This window comes from Triturus cristatus, chromosome 2_2 (genome assembly GCF_964204655.1).
Source record: "Triturus cristatus chromosome 2_2, aTriCri1.1, whole genome shotgun sequence".
Lineage (NCBI taxonomy): Eukaryota > Metazoa > Chordata > Amphibia > Caudata > Salamandridae > Triturus > Triturus cristatus.
In genome coordinates, this window is record NC_140582.1 from 748,389,903 (window position 1) to 748,408,744 (window position 18,842).

At 42.9% G+C, this 18,842-nt stretch overlaps 1 protein-coding gene across 1 annotated transcript in view; it reads right to left on the reverse strand.

Moving 5' to 3' along the window:
- The window catches only part of LOC146862728 (uncharacterized), a 492,767-nt gene that overhangs the window by 73,899 nt on the left and 400,026 nt on the right, over positions 1–18,842 (reverse strand). Inside the window, exon 4 of the mRNA XM_085643288.1 lies at positions 976–1,341. Coding sequence (XP_085499414.1) covers positions 976–1,341 — 366 coding nt within the window. The remainder of the gene's footprint in view (positions 1–975; positions 1,342–18,842) is intronic.

Consider the following 18,842-nt stretch of genomic DNA (forward strand, 5'->3'; position numbering starts at 1 on the left):
TGGTGCCTGATTGGCTGCTCATTTGGTCCACTGTCCTGTTGGGTGTGTTAATAACTGGTCCCCCATTAAACTTTGTCCATTGTCCCCCATCACTGAGCGCTGAAGCCTGTTTGTCATGTTACTGGACTTTTGACTAAGTTATTTGGAATCCTAAAGGCCTCATTTTCTGTAGATTTGAATTGTTACATGATTCAAAGATTTCAGTTTTTACAGCATGCCTGCCCAATCCTCACACAACTTCATTGATGTCAAATAAGAAAGCATATTCAGTTCATTCCCGGATTACTTGTGTGACATAATTAATCATAGGACTTTCAGATGTGCCCAGAAAACCTGGCTCTTCCCTAAAGTGGGTTAGTCTTGTTCAGCTCTGTCTGCAATTGCTGTGTTTTCTTACTGCTAAGGAACCTACAGTAGACAAGTGTTCAATAAATCACAGAAAATAACAGGTAACCACCAGATTTCCAAGGATAGCCAAGACCTCAAGAACCTGCCTCATAACCTAATGCTGACTTCCAATGCTTATGTTATTTGAAATATAGTTCCTTAACTACATGAGCAACATAGCACCTAAATGGGTTTTATCTTGGCCTCAGAATGTGCCATAATCTCTTAGTTTCTTTGTTAGTAAACATTTTACAGAGTTTCAACCCTACCACAACCTCCTGGAGCCTGGGGGAGTCAAGTATACAAAAGTTCAACTGGTATATACATGTACAAGTATACAGCAACTGAGGCCATGGGACACAGGTGGTAAATAGCAGTTGCTACCAAAGGTACTCCACGGTGAAGCAGCACTGCCACAGAACTCAAACAATAGCCTTCATTGAGTGGGCAATGGGGGTTACTAGGATGGGACACAGAAGGGGCTGTTGAGAGCAATGTGACTAAGACTCTGAAAATTACTAATTTTCTTAAAAATTGCTTCTGAAAGCTAAACATGGGAGTTGAGCAAATCATGTCTTCAAACCTTACCTTTCATTACCAGCCTTGTTCCTGATCCCAGCTGGATCACAGATGTGAAGCTATTTAATCCTTTGCAGAACCTGAAGACCACCAAGCAGTAAATTGATTTAGCGCCAATGTCTGCCACATTGTTGACCGGAAAAGAAATGCTGCTGCTCAGTTCCAACGCGGTTCTTTTATAACCAAGGTTGATAGACTCTTGGCTCGGGAAGTGGATAATTTTCTCCCACTCAACACCGTCCACTAAATACACCCCGATCCACAGGGGGTCTTTCTCTTGAGGGTACTTAAGGGTACAGTTCACAGTGAACAGATCTTGCTGTGGTTCAATGACCTCTGGCTGCGTCACATTATACCCTTCTTTTGCTGTTAGATCTGGAACAATAATTGAGAGTCAAATAAACAAATCAAGAGAAGATGCAACATCTCCAATTATGATGCTGTTTCCTGTTTAATATATCTACCCTGTTTGAATACACTGCAAAATATGGCACATGTGACGTTTACCCTTGTACACAGATGTGAAGCTGTTTATTCATGGTGGTTTGACATTATGTAATCTGGTTTGGATTAGATGGCTTCAATATCCATTGTCACTTTGCAGAACACTTTGGGGGTTTAGTTCCATGATCCCTACCTCTACATAAAGCCCTTTTAAAAGATATAAATCAGCTAGGGATTGAGTTTATCAAATCTGATTACTCTGTAATACTGTATTTGAGCTCCAACCCCTTTACCAACTCCTGGAGTAAACCTTGGCTGCTAATTACTGGCACCTTAGAAAAGACAGGTTTGCAAAATAATATAACTCCTTCATCCAAATGGAATGAAATTGTTTTTAAGACCTAAAACAGAAATGCTAAACAACAGTGTCCAGATCGGATACTTTTCATAAACCAACCACTGCCCAAGGGCTTAAAGAAGAGGTCCCACAATCTACTTCACACTCTTTCCCATATCCTCAAAATATTGGAAGAGAGCTTAAAAATAGGCACAGCACAGGGAGCACATGCTATTAAAAACACCTTGACAGAACACCTATCAAGATAGTCAATTAACTTAGGCAGTATACACCACCAATAGTTTTAACAACTTACATGACATTGCTGAATTTTATTGCTGGGTTTTATATTCTGCACACTGGAGTACTGCTGTCCAATGTCCAGTGTATGTGCTCTGACCCCAAAACATGTACAAAATAACTAATCCCTGATTGGCAAATTTAACTCTCCTGTAACGCGATGGGGCGTGGCCAAGATGGTGGCCGTGGAGGATGCTTTTTAATCAGCTCTGTGCCTGGGCTGCTCAAAATCCTGCACCAGAAGTGCAATTGCCAACTATAAACCACCCGCAGCAGTAACGCTGTGCCCCTACACCATGTGCCACTGCAGCATTAATAAACATGGCACAGATGATCTGGCATCAAACTCCTGCTCCTCCAAGGAATGCCCACACTCTGCTCCTTAATCCTGAAGCGTAGTGTTTGTATCTGGAGTGGCGCTGTGGGCTGGAGCAGGCGTCTGGGTCTGCTCTAAATACAGTTCACGGCTAACCCCACACCTGTCACAGCGCCGCAGGGCCCATTGGCAAGAAACACACGTGTATGACCACAGCTGACATTGTCTGAACATCTCCAGAGGCCCCACAACCATATGTCCAATCAAAAATAGCACAAAACGTCCAACTCTCTCTCCAAGATGGTTAAGCCAAGGGCAGATAAAACACAGCCCCAGGAGGGGGGCGGATTGAATCGGATCACTGACAGAATATCGAGGAGCAGAATATCGAGCGGCCAGAATATCGATGAGAAAATATAGAGTGACAGAATATCAAATTCCTATCTACAAACAGGTAAGTACAAAAATATCGAATCCTAAATATCGTTGTCAATAATATAGTTTGCTAAAATATTGACTTTTTTAAATGTCTAAAAAATATTATAAAATATAATTAAGTAAAACATACTTGCAAATAATAACAAAAGTTAACATTAATAAATAATAAATGTAATGTAAAAAAACATGCATTTTTTTACATTATATATATTAATGTAATAATATTAAAAATATTTAATATTTTTAATTTTAAAATATAAAAAACATAATTTAAAATATAATTACACATATATATATATATATATATAAACCTATGATACTAATATATATATATTTTTAATATAATAAGGTTAAAACATTAAAATAAATCATATTTTTAAAAATAATATTTTACACTACATTAAATATAACAATACTAAATACATTGCATAGCGTAAAGTATAAAATTCCACAACAAGTAGTACAGTAGGGAAAGTGTTGGATAGTGGTTAGATAACAATTACTATTCTCACTCCAGCGAGTGGAACAATAAAGAAAGTGTTGGATAGCGGGTGGGTAAAAACTACTATTCCCACTCCAGTGAGTGCAACAGTAGGGAAAGTGTTGGATAGCGGGAGGGTAAAAATTACTATTCCCACTCCAGTGAGTGCAACAGTAGGGAAAGTGTTGGATAGCGGGTAGGTAAAAATTACTATTCCCACTCCAGTAAGTGCAACACAAGGAAAATGTTGGATAGCGGGAGGGTAAAAGTTACTATTCCCACTCTAGCAAATGCAACAGTAGGGAAAGTGTTGGATAGCGGTTGGGAATAATTTAATATTCCCACTCCACCAAGTGTAACAGTAGGGAAAGTGTTGGATAGCATAGGGGAATAATTTAATATACCCACTCCTGCAATATAATTTGCATTAATTAACAAGTAATTATTTTTTCAAAATTAATTTACCTCCCAATATTTTTCCCTTTAAACGTCACCTACAATATTGTAAAACATTAATAAATGAACATAATTAATTAACAATTAATTAATTAACTAAAACAATTAACAATACATTTAATAACCATCAAATCTAAATTAATTCACACAATTAACACAATAAAATAACTTTTAATAAATATAATATAAAAAATAATAAAAATGATATTAAAACTAAATTACTTCCTACTCTACTCCCCTATCAACCCTCAACCCACTCCTAAAAAAAGTACACAATTACCATATTTACAAATAATTAATAATTAATATCTAATTAATTCCTAATTAATAAAAAAATAACACAGCTAACATAATTACCAATTAATTATTAATCATTATTAATCAATTTAGAATTAATTAATAATAAATTAATTAACTTAATTGACAATATAAATTATGAAATACTATATGACTAATTAATTAATTAATTAATTTCAATTAAATTACTTCCCACCCTATTCCCCTATATACCGACAAACCGCTACAGAATTAAATTACACATAGATTAACATATAATTAATTAATTCTAAATAATTCTAAAAATATAAATTATAATTAAATTACTTCCCACCCTATTCCCCTATAAACTGACAACCCTCCACGGAATTAAATTAAGCAAAAATTAATTAACATAAAATTAATTAAGATAAAATTCATTACTTTTACAAAATTCAAACATACATTACAAAAATAATACATACTTTTAACACTTATACTAACACTTAAAACACTCAAAAAATTTGATATTTTTAACAACTATATTGTGACTGTCGTTATTAATAACTTCGATATAATGAAAATCGATATTTCTTACCTGCATTTCGATATTCTGCAGCACTATATTTTTGCAAGTCGATATCCTGTCCACTTGATATTAAAAACTCGATATTTTGTCCACTCGATATTTTTAATTCGATATTATGACTAGTTACCCATTGAATCAGATGGATCGCGCTGCAGATCCAGCTCAAATCCAGAAATCAACAACATCAGACCAAAACAGACCACTCTCACTGGTTCGATGAACGAATGGCAGCAGTAATGGATATTAAAACAACTTTGGGCTAAAAAATTTACACACTGTGTGCAGAAATGGGACTCATGCACGAGGATGTGTGAAAAACCAAGGCGCCTGGCAAGCAACAACTATCTCAGCGGGCCCAACGAAGTTGGCAGACCGCCACCCCCCTCTCACGATAAGTGTCTGATATAGAACTATAAGGATGCTACTCTCTCTCTCTACATTTTCCTCACTCTCAAACCTGCTATCTTACCTCCTGTCTTCCTTATCTTGTTGTTTACTATCAAGTACAATCGCAGTTCAGTGCAGATGGCCAAACGCCCGTTGGGATATTGGCCTGGGACTGGGAGTTGGGTATTCACAATGCTCAAAAAGCCTAGTCCATATTGTTACACCACTTATACTACACAAGGAGCGTTCACCAAACAGCACAATAATGGGGATTCCGGTACACATCAAGAGGGAGCACACACATTGCAGCCCCCTTGAGGGTAGCTCACCATTCTTTCAGTGCACGGGATGCAGGCTAATCAATTACTGTTAATAACCCGGAATGTCCGGGGACTAGCTGTCTGTGCCAAATGACACAAGGTATATCAATACATCAATACACCAATACCTACACCGACGCAAGGTCTCAATTGCATTATTGCACAAGATGCATTTAACCCCGGAAACACTCACTACACTGCTGCATGCCTCCCTTACACAATCAGTCGCATCATACTTTCAACACAACGTAGGTACAGCATCCCTTGCCGTTATGGAGTGGGATGCGCATAAGGTGGTCCTACATGGACACACAATCAAAGCAGTATACAGATCTTGCATGTCCCTTCACAAAGAACTAAAAGACTTAGAAACTGATATTCAGCGTTGCGAAAGCCTACTGACCCACATATTGTACCTGCTTTGGCCGAAGCCAAATTATCCTATAAAGAAACACTAGACAGATTATGTGCCCTGGATTTCAAGCAATATGTGGCAAGACAGCATGCAGAAAGGGACAAGGCAGGCGAACCCTGGCATGGCTGTTAAAAAAATGGAACATTTCAACCTCCCATCACAGCTAATTATAACAGTGATGGCTGTCTGGCAAACACGCACATGAAATCAACGGATCCTTCCATAAGTACTATGCTTCTCTCTACAAGGCCCCTCCCTGTGTCAGATTGACAAGAGCTACATCAATTCCTATAGAACACAGTTCTCCCACAGATTATACAGACGCAATACACAGCTCTCGAGAACCCAACATACACAGATATTTCCGAAGCTATACATCAATTGGCAAGAGGCAATACTTTGGGGGCAGATGGAGAGCACCTAGAGTTTTATACGACATTTGACGCTCAATTGATTCCCTGCTTGCATGCCATATATGGTTAGGCATTTGCCCGTGACAAACTGCCTCCTTCCCTATGCAAGGCCATACAGGTGGTACTGCTCAAGCCAAGCAAATACCCACTCCAGATGGGCTCATATCGTCCATTATCCCTCCTAAATTTGGATTATAAAATTCTGGGTTGCATGCTGGCCAATAGATTACTAGAGATAGTACCACTGCTGGTACACTCTGACCAGAACGGCTTCATCCCTGGCCAAAATACAGGTTTAAATCTACGTCAACTCTTCAAGTTGTTTGAGTGGGCGTACACAGAAGAGATACTGCCATGGATAGCCTCTCTGGATATCGAAAAAGTGTTTGATACACTAGGGTGGGAGTATCTACGAGAGGTCCTGCGAAATACGGCATGGGTCCCCAGTTCTTGAGATGGGTGCAGATATTAAACACAGCACTACAAGCTCAAGTAAAGACAGGACGGTTCAACTCAGCCACCCTTGCAATAGAACAGGACACCAAACAGTGTTGCCCCCTGTCACCAATTATTTTAGCCCTAGCCATGGAACTGGCATGTGCGCTCCACAGCTCCAACATTGATTGGGGTATAAGGGCATACAATTAATGGCACATGGGCAGGACGGCTCTGTTGGACAAGCATGGCCGCATGTCCGGCTTGATAGTAAACTGGGGTAAATCAGTATGATTCCTAATGAAGCCCCTGTCCACAGAGCTGAGGCAGCATTTGCCCTAAGCCCCACTCGCCTGACCTGTGACTCCTTCAGATACCTCGGGGGCCAAATATACCACTCCCAAGCTGACTTGATTGAAGGCAACCTAGGTAAAGCAATCTATGGTGCCTGGGCTGCCCTCCCATGCTGGACGGAAGTATCCCTATACCCCATGGGCCGCATCGCCATATCTAAAATTATTCTACTCCCCAGACTCCTGTACTTCTTCCCAGCCCTCCCTACCGGCTACCATGTAAAATATTCAGCGACCTGAGATCAATCCTTGTGTCTCTTGTTTGGGGTAGATCCAGATCCAGAGAAGCACTTTCAAAGCTCTACCTCCCCCCTTACGGAGAGCGGCCAGGGGGCACCCAACTACGAACACTAATACGCGGCAGCGCAACTCCAGTGGCCCAAGCGATGGCTGGCGGGCAGCAATCTATCTGAGATGGACCCATGGACACTTGCTTTCTGGCGATCTGAATTGCTGGAGTGGTTGTTCGATTCCAAAGCACCAGCACAGAAGTAGCAGTGAATATCCTGAAGACAGTGGCCCACAATAGCTGGCCGAAATATGTGGCACTGACCAACCTCCGTCATACGCCCCTGATCCCCCCGCGACACACGCCCTAGACCGTACACTAATCTTAAGCGTCTGGAGGTACAAGACTGGTCAGCCACTGGCATCACTACCTGGGACGACCTATTCGTGGATTCAAGTCTATGCAACTTTGAGGTACTGATTGATGACTATGGAGTGCCCCCGGGAACTTTCTTTTTATATGCGACTTTAAGGCGACAACAATCGCAGACATGGGGGTACACTTGAGTTGAACCCACAACATCCAGCACACTAGAGGCACTATTAACACACAGAATGGGCAGGAGAGCGATTACTAGATTATATAGCTCCTTAGGACCGGACGCAGCGCTCCTACTGGCACAACGACGCAAATACTGTGACTCAGCGCTGACAGTCACAGTCACCGATAAGCAATGGTCACAATGCATTGGTTTCCCCAAACTGATATCTATGAATGTCAGAATTAAATATACACATTTTAACTACCTTCATGATACATATTCAAACCCACATAGACTGGTGCGTATGTATGCAAATGCCATTGACAAGTGCCCTAGATGCCAGACAATGGATTCTACATTTCCTCATATGGTCTAGAGCTGCCCTCAACTGACAACATATTGGGGCTGTGTGTCTGAGAAGCTGTACGAAGCAACAGACACAACAGTGCCTACTCAGGGGTTACACTTCATACTAAGCATAACAAAATGCAATGCACGTCGCAAGGATCTTAACAAGTTCTTGGACCTGGTGCTAGGCTTAGCCAAGCACAAACTGGTCATGGCCTGGAAGTAGGCAGTAGGGCCCAGCATACACAAATGACTTTCAGATCTCTGTAGGGACGCTAGTAGCAGAACACAAAATTCTTCAAACCAACGCTGCACACCTGCCTGCCACAACAACCCCCATGGACTGGCAAATATACCTAACTTTCATGGAATCAAAATTAAATACCATAAACCTCACACCATAACAGAGCCAGGACCAAGCTACTGCACCTGCATGAGAACTCACAAAGAACTGAACCATAAAGAAATGTTTGTGCCTTCTCAATTAAACCTCTCCCCTTCTCTTTCTCTTTCCCCCCTCATATCCTGCCCCTATCACACTGCCCCTACCAAGCTGACAGCTAAGTAAGGATGGAAACAATAACAATCCCCTGTCCACGAGCACACCCTAACCCACATCCCCAGGAATAGCTTGCACTAACACACTCAACACTATACGACCTTTCATCCCATTTGTTACCCCACGTTGTCAGTAATGCATAAACAAACTGACTGTAGCAGGCACCATGCCCAAAGTGAATAATTGTCAACAGCATGTGAGGTACATTATGGACAGTTGTTAACATTACTGTTATTAATAATGTTTATTGACATATACTTACAAAAATAATGTAACTGCCAGTTCCTGATGAGAAATCAATGTTGTACAATATCGTTGTTCTACATATAAGTCGTCTATATATCCTTTTTTACATCATCCCTGTACTAGCAACCTTAAGGTAGAACATACACACAATCTATGCTGTAAAGAATTGGTGTACAAGCTCATGAAAAATCAATAAACAGTATTTCCCAAAAAAAACTCCTGTAATGTAATAGTATGTGATTGTTTTAAATGGTGTCTCTAGTCCAGCAGAGTTGTGCACCCTGCCCATGTAGGGACCACCACTCTAGTCCGGGTAAGCTAGATACACACTAAAAGATAACCTGTGCTCACCCTCTGGTAGCTTGGCACAGAGCAGTAAGGATTATCTAAAGAGGCCCGGTGTAAAGTATTTATGCAACTTACACAGTAATACAATAAAAACATTGCAAAAAAACTTTACAAAGATTTAGGAAAATAGACAATAATTTTATAAATATATTGAGATCAAAATGACAAAAATCTTATAAGTAGAAGTTGAGTTATGATCTTTTAAAGAATAAAAAGAGCTCTAGCACTTAGAAGCAACATACGCCGATGGGGGTTATCTGGTCGTGCTGGACCAGGGCAAAGTCAACAGTTCAAACCAACGGCAATAAAGTGCAGGCCAGAGACAGGAGCCAAGCAGGCCGAGTGAACAGATTACCTTGATCCTGGTCGCAACAGCGATGTGAGTGGTGCAGAAGAGAGATGCATCAATGTCGAATCTACAGTCATGGTGATGCATTCATTTTATTTACACATAGGCAGACATGCATTGGGTTTGTTGAGCGAAGCGCCGGTTTAGAGTGCAGTGGTTCCGAAGGCAACGCACCAGGTTAATCCATGCTGGAGGGGTGATACGTCTATCTTCTCCATGCAGTGGCAGTGATATGTTGGTTGCAAATTGGCGGTGCCAGATTCAATGCTGCGGTTCCTAATGGAATGCACTGAAAGGTGGCCGGTGGGGAAGTCTGCCCCAGGCGGCACTTGTTTTGGGGGTGGCACAGGCGGCCAAAGTGCTTGCATGCCACTGACCGGCCTTAGATTTGTTATTCATCTGATGTAAATTGCCCATTCTATGTCTGGGTTTTAACATCTCGCTTCAACAGTCTACATTGTGCCGAAAGGTGCTAGTGAGTTGAAGTCTGTGATTCATGTCTGGAGACATTGGCCATAGTTCTTCGTGAAACTTACATCAAGATTGCAGAACTTTTGGATAATTGGCATAACTATAGTGGCCAATGAGTGAGAAGATGAGGAATGACACCTTGAGGGATAGACCCGGGCTATTATTTCAATTTTACCCGAACGTGATATTTATGATTGTTTACGTTGGAGACTTTCCACTTGATATCTATAGCTTTAGGGATTGTCCCGTGATTTGCTTCTTTACGATGTGCATTAAGCGAGCGATCTATCAATTGTATTTGCTGTACACTGAGCAACTGTTCAATAAAAAGATCCATTAAAAATAAAGTTGCAGAACTTTAGCCCCTGAAGCTCACAACCTCTCAATCAGCCCTCGACTTGCTTGGGGGCAATGTGCGTGTGAACCCTCGGTAGCTATCAAAGTAACAGACCAATCCAAAATCAGTAACCAAAGGGAAATACATGCCTGAAAGCCGGGCATGTTGCAGCTGGCCAGTTGAACACACACCGTTCATTTCGAGCTCAAGTAGACTCCTGCATTGCAGTAGCTAGTTTGTGTGTGCAGAAACTGCAAGCTGTTCTCTGGTCAGTTACTTTCACCGTGAATACACTCACTGTCTTTTATAGAACATGACAACCTTCAAACCTATCACTGAAGAAAGCAAGGCTTAGCTGAGTGAATTCAGATGCTTTTTGCAGCTGGAGCATGTGCATTAGTTTTAAGTAGAATGTCTCTCTTCGGGCTAGTTAGAGGTGAAGCAATCCGTACTTCTATCTGAAAAAATAAAAAAATAAAAAAATATATATATATATATATATATATATATATTCAGTGAGAAAAAACCATAGGTTTCACACATGTTATAGTTAGCTGGACATTTTACTGATAAAAAACCATTGAAATTCCCCCGTTATAGTTAGTGCAGGCAACTATAACTCACGCGACCGCAATCCTCTGCTGATGCTAATACTGTATTTAGACACTTATTTGCCCATGTCTTCTTCCATTAAATTTTAGCCATTCGTGGCGTGCGCGACCACTTAACGCAGTTCGTTCCGTGCGCGCACGGTGCGCTTCGCGCACCGTGCGCGCACAGTGAGCATGCGGTGCGCTACGCGCACCGCGTGCCCACGTTACGCTAGATGGGCCATGTACGCACGATGCGCTTCGCGCACCGTGCGCACATGGAGGACATATTTGGCGCTTCGTTTTGAAAGGTAATCTTTTATTTTTTCATTGAATTAATATGCCATGCACAAATGGTGCACTTCGTTCACCATTTGCACACGGGGTGGGGAGAATATGGATAAATTAAAAAAAAAAAAAATGTTGACCGTACGCGTACGGTAAGCGTAATCGGCGAAATTTTCAAAAAAAATAAAATTGCTTTTTTGGCCTTGGTGGATCTTTGGGGACTCCTTCATCATGGCTAGGTGCTTAGGAGCTGTCTAAACAGCCCCTTTACATGTTTTTGGCCGTTGTTTTTCAGCCCCCCCTCAGAGTGCGAGAGAGAAAATGGCAGCCGCCGCTTCCTGGTTTCGACCGATTCGAATGTTTACTAAGATCTAACAGCCAATCAGATTCGCGCTCGCGCACGGCACCGTACGCGTACGGTAAGCTTACCGTAAGCGCACGGTAAGCGCACCGTAAGCTGCCACAGATATATATATTGATTTAAATGCTATTTTCTCAGGAACTACTGAACAGATTTACACCAGACCTACAAAAGGCACTTCCTTGACCTGAGGACTACCTCTCTGCCAAATTTCAAGTAACTCTGTTCAGCCGTTCGGGCTGTAGCTGTGTCTAAAGGTCCTATGGAAAAATGCATGGGAAAAACGCGTTTTGGGACCCCCCTTTTTTCTCAGCCCCCGCTTGACGAATCCCCCCGAGACTTTCAGGGTAGGAGCGGCGCGTAGCGCCGCACCAATTTTGAAAATTTCGCGAGGATTTGTCGACCGGCGCCAAAGTTATTCCAAATAGAATGTTGCGGTTTTCCTATGGAAACAGGGTCCTAATTATAACTACCTACTGGCGACCGCCAGTAGGTAATATATATATATATATATATATTCACTGAAAAAACCATAGGTTTCACACATGTTATAGTTAGCTGGACATTTTACTGATAAAAAACCAATGAAATTCCCCCGTTATAGTTACTGTAGGCAACTATAACTCACGCGACCGCAATCCTCTGCTGATGCTAATACTGTATTTAGACACTTATTTGCCCATGTCTTCTTCCATTAAATTTTAGCTATACATATATTACAAATATTTTTTTTTCATAAAGACACATATGTCATCAGCAGAGGATTATGGTCGCATGAGTTATAGTTGCCTACATTAACTATAACGGGGGAATTTCATTGGTTTTTTATCAGTAAAATGTCCAGCTAACTATAACATGTGTGAAACCTATGGTTTTTTCAGTGAATTTGCAAGGTTTTTTAAATGCTAATTCCTAACTATAACGTGTGTGAAACCTATGGTTTTTTCAGTGAATTTGTACGGTTTTTTAAATGCTAAGTTACTTTACGCCATTTGTGGCGTGCGCGCCCACTTAACGCAGTTTGTTCCGTGCGGGCACGGTGCGCTTCGCGCACCGTGCGCGCACAGTAAGCACGCGGTGCGCTTCGCGCACCGCGTGCCCACGTCACGCTACATGGGCCATGAACGCACGATGCGCTTCGCGCACCGTGCGCACATGGAGGACATATGATGAGCATCGTTGTGACAGGTAAAATATATGTTTGATTTATCTCATATAAGCCATGCACAAAAGGTGCCCTGCGGACATCTTTTGCACACGGGGTGGGGAGAATGTGGATATTTTTTTTATTTTTTTTATATTTCTTACCGTATGCGTACGGTAAGCGTAATCGGCGAAATTTTCGAAAAAATTAAATTTGCCTTTTTTCACTTGGGGGATCGTTGGGGACTCCCTCAACAAAGGGGCTGTTTAGACAGCTCCCTCAGCTTGGGAGCTGTCTAAACAGCCCCTTTACATGTTTTTGGACTTTGTTTTTCAACCCCCTGTCAGAGTGCGAGAGAGAAAATGGCGGCCGCCATTTCCTGGTTTCGACCGATTCGAATGTTTACTAAGATCTAACAGCCAATCAGAATCGCGCTCGCGCACGGCACCGTACGCGTACGGTAAGCTTACCGTAAGCGCACGGTAAGCGCACCGTAAGCTGCCACAGATATATATATTGATTTAAAGGCTATTTTCTCAGGATCTACTGAACAGATTTACACCAAACCTACAAAAGGCACTTCCTTGACCTGAGGACTACCTCTCTGCCAAATTTCAAGTAATTCTGTTCAGCCGTTTGGGCTGTAGCTGTGTCTAAAGGTCCTATGGAAAAATGCATGGGAAAAACGCGTTTTGGGACCCCCCTTTTATCTCAGCCCCCGCTTGACGAATCCCCCCGAGACTTTCAGGGTAGGAGCGGAGCGTAGCGCCCCACCTATTTTGAAAAATTTGCGAGGATTCGTCAACCGGCACCAAAGTTATTCAAAATAGAATGTTGCGGATTTCCTATGGAAACGTGGTCCTAACTATAACTATCTACTGGCGACCGCCAGTAGATAATATATATATATATATATATATATTCACAGAAAAAACCATAGGTTTCAGGCACGTTATAGTTAGGAATTAGCATTTAAAAAACCTCAGAAATTCACAGAAAAAACCATAGGTTTCAGGGGTGTTATAGTTAGCTGGACTTTTCACTTGGACAAAACCATTGAAACTCCCCCGTTATAGTTAGTTCAGCTAACTATAACTCGCGCGCCCGCAATGCACTGCTGATGACGTCACATATTACATCACTCATGACATGGTCAGTGACATCACTCATGACATCACTCATGACATCTCAAATGACATCACTGATGACATCATCCAGTGAATGTGTGTTTTACTGAAAATTAAATATGTTTTCTATATGTATATCTCAAGGTCGATGGACGAATAAATGGGTATATAAGTGTCTAAATGGATGATTTGTTTTTGAAAAATTGATTGTGTAACTGACTGATTAAGTGTATCATAGTGAATACATGGCTTAGTGAGTAATGTTTAAATATGTAAATATCTGTATCAGTCTCTTACTTTGTGTATAAGTGGCTGCATGGGTTGGTGAGTAGCTACATGGGTGTCTATATAGGTTATTAGTTGGTTTTTTGAGTATCAGTCTGAGTGTCTGCATGGTTCGGTGGGGGGTATTACGTAGTGCATAGGTGCATGAATGAGTGACTCACTGTTTGTATGTGTTGAAGACAGCATGTGTGCAGGACTGTATGGGTGGATGAGTGTGTGTAAGGGTGTGTTAGTGAGTGAATGACTGTCTCAATAGTGTCTTTATGAGTAACTACATATGTTTTAAACTAGTATATGTGACTATTGGTGTATATAAGTGAGTATATGTGAGAGTGAGAGATTGAAAGAGTTCCTGTATGAATAAGTATGTGTTTCTATAAGTGATTGTTTAAAAGTCTAAGTATGTGTAAGTTTCCGTAGAAGTAAGTGTGGTGGTGTGTGTATAACTGTATATGCAAGTAAATGTATGTTTGATTCTTTATTAGCATGAGTGACTATGTGTGTGAGTAACTCTATGGATGAGTGGCATTGTGCAACAGGATGTATAGGTGTATGAGTACATATGATGAGTGAGTACATGTATGAGTGACTGCATAGGACTGTTGGTGAATGAGTGGATGTGTATGTGGATCTTAGAATTACTGAAGAGGTTGTTGTAACTGGTATTGGTATGTCCATTGTCACTCTATCACAAGGATGATGTCATCAGTGATGTCATCAGTGATGTCATTTGAGATGTCATCAGTGATGTCATGAGTGATGTCACTGACCATGTCATGAGTGATGTAATATGTGACGTCATCAGCAGTGCAATGCGGGCGCGCGAGTTATAGTTAGCTGAACTAACTATAACGGGGGAATTTCAATGGTTTTGTACAAGTGAAAAGTCCAGCTAACTATAACACCCCTGAAACCTATGGTTTTTCTGTGAATTTCTGAGGTTTTTTAAATGCTAATTCCTAACTATAACGTGCCTGAAACCTATGGTTTTTTCTGTGAATTTCAAAGGTTTTTTAAATGCTAATTTCTAACTATGCCTACAGAGATAGGACATGTGAAGAAAGAAGAAAAAATGCACAGAAAGAAAAAAAGAAGTGCAGAAAGAAGCAACAGAAGTCCTCAAAGACGAAGAAAAGTGCAGGAAGAAGGATAACGTGCAGAAAGAACAAAAAGAAGAGCAGAAAGAAGCCTTGTTGCAAAATCATCCTGTACCCTCAACTTTTTCAGACGGATACTGGTGGCAACTGAGTCTGACTAACCGGTCCTAGAGCCAGTGCTATGTTAAAAGACACTTAGAATACAGTGAAAACACCTACATACACTAGGGAACATTATGCGTTGGGGTCCCCCTGTGATTAGCATGACCTCCTCTGTAAGCCCCTAGTATATAATAGGGCAGGGGGATTGAAACTACCTCTTAAAACAGGCCACAGGGCGTTTTTGCACACGTTAACTCAGGCCCCGTCCCCTCCCTTCACCACTTTGTAAACACGCCCTGTGTCCGTTTTTAGTTGGGAGATTAAGTTCATTTGAATCCAGAGGGTCCCTAGGGTCCAACTAGCTCACTAGGTACCTCCAGTAAGTGCCACAGAGCTGCGTTGCAGAGAGGTGTAAAAAGTGGCACGGCCTGGACCACCTCTCTGCAATGCAGCTCAGTGGCGCTTACTGGAAGCACTTGGTGGGCTAGTTAGCCCCCAGGGGCCCTCAGTATTGAAGGGAAATTATATCCCCAATTTAAAACGTGCCATAGTGCGTGTTTGCACACGTCACCTCAGGCCCCGTCCCCTCCCTTCACCACTGTGTAAACGCGCCCTGTGGCTGTTCTAAGTTGAGAGATTAAGTCCCCTTGAATCCTAAGGGTCCCTAGGGTCAAACTAGACCACTAGGTACCTCCAGTAAGCGCCACAGAGCTGCGTTGCAGAGAGGTGTAAAAAGGGGCTTGGCCTCAGAACACCTGTCCGCAGCGCAGCTCCCTGGCGCATACTGGAGATGCCTGTTGGGCTAGTTGGCCCTCAGGGACCCTCAGTATTGAAGAGGAATTAATTCCCCAACTTACAACTCGCCAGGGGGCGCATTTGCAGAGTGCTGCAAGGAGGGGGCGTGGCCTCCGGCGCGATGCCAGTCTTTTATTTATTTTAATTTTTTAATAAGGGGGGCTGTGTGGTTCCCCTTCTTATTCTAATTGATTGGCCCTGATGACCCCATCCCCCAGGGCCGGTCTCCTAATTATATTTTTTTGACCCCAATCCCCAGGGCCGGCCACTGTTTTTTATTATTTTAAAAAAATATAAATTTATAGACACACCTAGGACATGCTGGACAAACCGTACGTACCTATCACCATGACGATTTGCGTGATATTCATTAAAAGGTGACTATGCATACAATGAATCCACGTGGAATGTATTTACACCACTAGTGAAGCTCTGACATGTCTGATGCCCTACCGTGCCTAATCCCGGTAGACACCCTTGTCGTTTATTCATACAAACATGGGTAGCTATTGACGGGCACATTTAATACACATGCACACCAAGCCATTCAAAGGGGATTCGACAAAAATGCGACCAAAACTATGCAAGAAACCCCCCTCGTGGTTAATAAAACACACATCCACTGCCGGATGTGGAATACTTTTTATTTTACTCTCTGGAAAGGGGACGCACATCACTTGAGAGTCACAGCGCGCTCCTGGCAGAGCCCAATGCTGTGTTACACCCACCATTGCCTGCTGAGTGCCACACACCTCTGTGTTGTATTCCACTAGCTAGTGCATATGCTATGACACTCTCTAGCCCATGTGCACTGTAACACCACCCCGTGAATATGTCCTGCCACACTTGTCTTCGCACGGGTTATATTGCCCCATCTAACGTGCCTTCCTCGATGCCTATGTTATAACGCACAGTGCTATGCCATACACATTACAATCTGGGATCCATATCTTTGTCACAGTGCATATGCAACGTTACACTCCCCAGCACATATTTTATATTACAACTTTAGAGACTAGTTAGGTTACACAACACAGCCCTGTGCATATTACACTCCAAGGCGCATATCGCATAGCACGCACTAGTGCCTGTGCTATCTCGCGCTCTCCAATGAATCTGTCATTGCGCACAATGTATTGCATATTATATTTCACGCCCGGTTCATCTTATATCACACTTTTTGTTGCATAGTTTATACCATACACTATATCTAGTTTTCATTTTCAATCGTGCTCTCAGAAAGATGTTCTATATAACACTGTGTTCACCTACCCTTTTCACGGGCATTACATTTTGCGATAGGGGGTGGAGGGTCAGGGGGTGTTTCTGCCAAGTGAGCCCGGAGTCACAGTCACAAACGTCCTCTTCTTCCTGAATAAAAGTGAGATTATGCTGCATACTTGTTCATATTTTAAGTAGTTCGCACAGACACACGTTTTAAAAACAATAAAGTTCCTAATGCCTGCCTTCTCTGAACAGTTAGCTTGCTGCCCCTTCCCCCTCCTCCCTATCCTCTGTTGTGTGAATCCATGGACTAGCCTCCTCCCTCCTGCCATGCATGGTCTGATGTGCTGCCACTGCCCTCAATTTAGTATGATGTACCAGTCCACTCCTCCTGCCCTCCATTGCCCAATTCTATGCCCCATCATTGACCTCCTGCTTGAACTCTGTGCTTAGCTTGCTGCCCCTATTCTCCTTCCCCCTGCCCTCCGATGTCTTTGTGCATGCCCCTGCTCCATCCTTTTTGCCCACCATGTTCCATGGACCTGCCACTCCTATCTACTCTGAGTGTTCTGTTGAGCTGCCACTCCCCTCCCACCTGCCTAGCATTGTCAGATGACTGTAACCTGTCCCTGCCACCTCCACCCTGCCTGTCCACATGCCATGCCCCTATCCTCTTCCTCCTGTCCTACATGGTCCATTGTACTGCCACACCCTTCTGCCCTCCCTGGTCTGTTGTGCTGCAACTGCTCCTCCTGCCTGCCCCGTGCGGTCCGTTGTGAGGCCCCTTCCCCTGAACTTTCTTGTCTGTGCACAGGTCCTGACCCTCCCTTCTATCCTCCATTCTCCTTTGTGCATGCCCCTGCACCCTCCTTCTTGCCCATCATAGCCATTGTGCTGCCACTAACCCTCCCACTTGCCATGCATGGTCTTCTGTGCTGCCATGGCCCCTCCCACCTTCCCTGTGTGGTCAGTTAGCTGCCCCTGACCCCCTCCCACCTTCCCTCCATGGTCTGTGTGTATGCCATCACAGTCTCACTGTTGCTCTTCATGGTGTGTCTTGCTTCTAGTGCCCATCCTGCCTGACCTCCATGGCTATCTTGCTGCTCCTGCCCTGCCCCCTTGCCCCCAGCCCTCTGTTTACATGTGCAGACCCCTACTCCCTCCCTCCTGGCTTGTCTGTTTCATTGTAATGCCCCTGATCCGTCCCTCCTGCCCTTTATGGTCTGTTATGCTGCAGCTTTCTCTCCTGTCTGTCCATTATGGTCAGCTAGCTACCATTGCCTCTTGCCCCTCTGTTCTCTGTTGTCCATGTGCATGGTCCTGTCCCCTCCCTCTTGCTTTCTATGGATTGTTGTGCTGCACTCCCGTCCCGCATGCCCTGTGTGGTGTACTGTGCTGCTGCAAACCCTGATGCCTGCCCTGCAGGGTCAGTTTGGTGCACCTCTCCATGTCCCTCCTGTCCTCTGTTATCCAAGTCCATGTCCCTACCCCATTTC